This window comes from Drosophila rhopaloa, unplaced genomic scaffold (genome assembly GCF_018152115.1).
Source record: "Drosophila rhopaloa isolate 14029-0021.01 unplaced genomic scaffold, ASM1815211v1 contig_2, whole genome shotgun sequence".
NCBI lineage: Eukaryota > Metazoa > Arthropoda > Insecta > Diptera > Drosophilidae > Drosophila > Drosophila rhopaloa.
Window position 1 is genome coordinate 12,019,469 of NW_025335083.1, and position 3,707 is coordinate 12,023,175.

The 3,707-nt window shown below is 33.9% G+C and overlaps 2 protein-coding genes across 2 annotated transcripts; one reads left to right on the plus strand and one right to left on the minus strand.

Moving 5' to 3' along the window:
• Positions 1-1,086: 1,086 nt before the first annotated feature.
• Positions 1,087-1,653, minus strand: LOC108038160. Its single transcript, XM_017114892.2, has one exon. The coding sequence runs from the start codon at positions 1,618-1,620 to the stop codon at positions 1,282-1,284; it is 339 nt and encodes a 112-aa protein (XP_016970381.1). The 5' UTR covers positions 1,621-1,653; the 3' UTR covers positions 1,087-1,281.
• Positions 1,654-2,732: 1,079 nt separating this feature from the next.
• On the plus strand, positions 2,733-3,085 carry LOC108038162. Its single transcript, XM_017114893.1, has 2 exons — positions 2,733-2,767; positions 2,830-3,085. Exons 1-2 carry the CDS (start codon positions 2,763-2,765, stop codon positions 3,083-3,085), a joined length of 261 nt encoding a protein of 86 aa, XP_016970382.1. The 5' UTR covers positions 2,733-2,762.
• Positions 3,086-3,707: the final 622 nt, after the last annotated feature.

Genomic DNA, 3,707 nt, shown 5'->3' on the forward strand with positions numbered 1-3,707 from the left:
GTATTCTCCGGTGGTCGGCGACCGGAAATGGCATTAATGCCTAAGACCAGCGCCCTTTGCGCCACTATAATTAAATGCGCTGGCGACGACGTTCTTCACTCCGCCTGCGTCTGGCTCGCGAAATAGTGCACCCTGCAAATAATTAGCATGGCTCGGGATCCTGTGAGTAATTAAGGTAAGTCAGCTGTTACCCCCGTCTCGAGTGGTACAAAAAAATGGAGAGTAGCAAAAAGTGTCGTCCATTGTCAACGGAAATTAAAGTTTAATGGGACGTTGCGTTACGTTTTTTTTTGTAGCATTTTCAAGAGCTAAATGAGCTTGTCCGGCTGTTTTTGTACTGACCAAATGTTCGTAGCATTTCAAGCTATTAAACTAGAATTTTACCAGCCAAATGACACACAAGTTGGAGTAAAAAAACATATTGTAAAACATGGAAAATTTGAAAATTTTTTGGAAAAAAAAGAGAGTCTGAGTGGGAACACCATTGGCATGTAGAAAGCAATTACAGAAGTGATTTAGAAATGTGTACATGTGAAAATAGTTAGAGAACCAATTCTATGGGAAAGTTGTTGGAAGCGAAAGTTTAAATACAGAGCAGATGATACCAAAATGTATATATTGTGGTTTATTTGGCACATTTATTAACGCAAATTTGCTTTAAAACAGAAACCAATACAACTCCTTGTTATTTTACAACCATTAACTAAAATTCCATAACAATATTTGGGTTAAATAATTAATTGATAAGGGCATTTATTGTATTTACTATGCCTTGTTAAGCTCGCAATATTGAATTAATTAATTTGTCGCTTTTATAGAATGTCCTTTTCACTTTGCCACACAAAATGTGTATTTATTTTGCAGTTAAATGGCTCAAATAGTGGCAAACAATTCATTGTTGTTCCATTAACTTTTGTTTGCTTATCTCCCTAGCCACTTCAATGGCACTAAGCCCTTTATCTGGGTAACTTTTTTTGCTCTCCAGATTACATTCGTTTATGGGTTGTAAATAATTAGTTGATTAAACGCAAACTTATCACGGAATGTTATAAGCACTGTCTAGTCAGCAATGAAAAACACACGCACTTTAAGTTGTATTTCTTTATTTTGAACTTATTTTAAAGCCAGGGTTTTTGGTTCTTAGCGCCTAATCAATAAAGTCGTTTTCTTTTTAGTTAAGCTTTCAATTTGTTTGCACAACACAGTTCGATTGCCACCGTTGAAAAATGGGACGGCATTTTTATATGATAACGCAGCGAGTTAGTCACTGAATTTGTTATTTCATCGTACTTTAATAGACTGCACCTCTAGCCAAATCATCACAGCGGCTATGGCCACATAAATGGCCACGATCATGAAGATTTGCAGGGGACTGGCGGTGAATACTTGGACCACCAGCATTACGGTTCCCACGATAAAGACTACGGACAGGAAGAGTATCATCAGAATGGTGGACCAGTTGCGAAACCAGGCGTGTTTCTTATCCGGCGGGGGTACGAAGATCGGTTTCAAGGGGCTGTACTCTTTGCGATACTGCGTTTCGTAGCCACTGGTGAAGTCGACCTCATCCTGGAACGTCCCTGGGCCCGAGGTGCCCGCCTTTGTCTCATCCGTGTCCATCTCGATACGCGTTCTCCGCTTGACTAAAGAGCGATTCCGCTGGTCTCCGGGTATTTTCACCGATTTTTTCTTTCCCTTTTTTTTCTTGATTACCAATCAGTTGGGGTCTGCGTTATTATCGCCACGGCAAAAGGTGTTAATAGAGGCAACAACAAGGCAAACAGAGAACCGTCAAGAGCTAACAATCTTTTTGTGTCGTTTGTGACTCAGATAAGATATCTATATAAGTCTGAGGAAACCCGTCAAAAAGAGAAAAGAAGAGACCCGGAGTGACAAGAAAATCACTTCAAAATACGAGATTGCGGAGAGAGATCCACTTCAAAGATATTTATCGGTTATCAGTTAGGAGTAACATATTTCCTTAGATCCACTAATTCAGATAAGAAATCATTTGAAGAAAATAAAGAAATATAATATCCAGAATTAAAGTGTCACTTCAAAATTATGTTTTTTTTTTAGTTTTTGTTTTATTTTACGCTCTTTTAAGGCTCTCTTAAAATGTTGTCTCTTAAACATTTTTTACGCTCTGATAATTTTGGTTTATATTTTTTCGAATACCCTTATGCAGGGTTCTTGGATTTTAATCTTAAGCTTTATTAAATATTTTAAAATGTTCAATATCTAAAAATTTGTTGAAAATATTAGTTCTATTTTATTTACAATATACAAATTTATTATTCATAATTCCCCACGTTGGTGTATACAAAATAATTAATATGAATAATCTTATTTACTAATATTACATTTGTGTTTTCAAACTAAGGTTAAGTGGTTATTATATAATATTTTTGTATATATAAGTTTTTATTCATTTTTGACCTTTTATAAACTAAACAATAGTTTTATAATGTAAACCCTTTATCAATAATCTTTCTGGTTGGTCCTATTTATTTGCATTTTTTTTGAACATTCATTAATACTTGCTGCTTTAATAATATTTCCAAACACTCAAAAAGCAAATAATAATTGATTTAAAAATTGGCAATTAGCTCATAATATGTTGCTAGTGTGGCCCTTTTAATAAATTCGATTTCTTGGAATGCTTTTGTTTGTATTGGTGTCTCGTGAGATACGTGCTCTTTCTTAATTCTCAGTTTATCCAGAGCCTTGAAGCTGAGAAGATCATAGTGAATGCAAAAAGAATGAGGTAGTCCAAAGTTGAACAAAATTGCCAACAAACAAAAGTACATTAATTTTTTATTGTTCAAGTGATGACAAAGATGTTTTATTGGAGGAAGCCTGTTTCAGGATCATCGAAGTGGATGATCCTGACCAAGGAAATTATGAGGAGCAATCGCAGTCAAATCATAACGACTCCAATATTGAAATTATTACTGAGGATGAAGCACGTCCATATAGATTTTTGCAAAATTGCAATTCTGTTCCATTATGGATTTGCGTTATTTATAACTTGTGCATGATTTTCATAATAGTGATACTATGCATCTACAAACGCTGGCATTAAAAATGTTAATAAAAATGGATTGTTAAAGAGTGTAAAAAATGTATAAACTAATAAAACTTAAGTTGATTTGATTGCAGATTATATATTTCTTAACTGGGCTAACTTTGCTTACATCAAAAGAAAATGTGAGCCGCTTACTGTTCTAAATGTACCTAAACTTTTCTCCATTTTATTGCCGCCAAACAATTTAAGTTGTTGACAAAGTCATCAACATGCAGAAGGCACCAGCTTTGAAAGAAAATGCAGCATCAGCAAAAAAAAAAACCAAACGAAGTTGCCTCTGTTGCATTTTTAGTTTCTTTTTTGCACATCGACAAAACTTTTATTTGTTGCACCATCAACTCTGGATTTATTGTGCTTGACAATTAGGCAATCATTTAATGTCAATCTGCTTGTTTAAAAAACCGTTTAATAAGTTAAAAAACTTCGATAACATGAAATTTGACCACTCTAAAAAAAATGACTTTCCTAAATGAAAAACCAAATTTACAAATACATTTAAATAATACCATAATACCCTAATATAAAATATATATTTTTAAAAGTCCCTTTAACGAAACTTTTAAAAACATCTTCTAAGAATCTTAACCAATAAATTATATTAATTTTAAGCCAATTTAAT

Bases quoted from the DNA above. Each gene is read 5' to 3' on its own strand.
- LOC108038160 (XM_017114892.2), bottom strand. From the start codon at position 1,620: ATGGACACGGATGAGACAAAGGCGGGCACCTCGGGCCCAGGGACGTTC.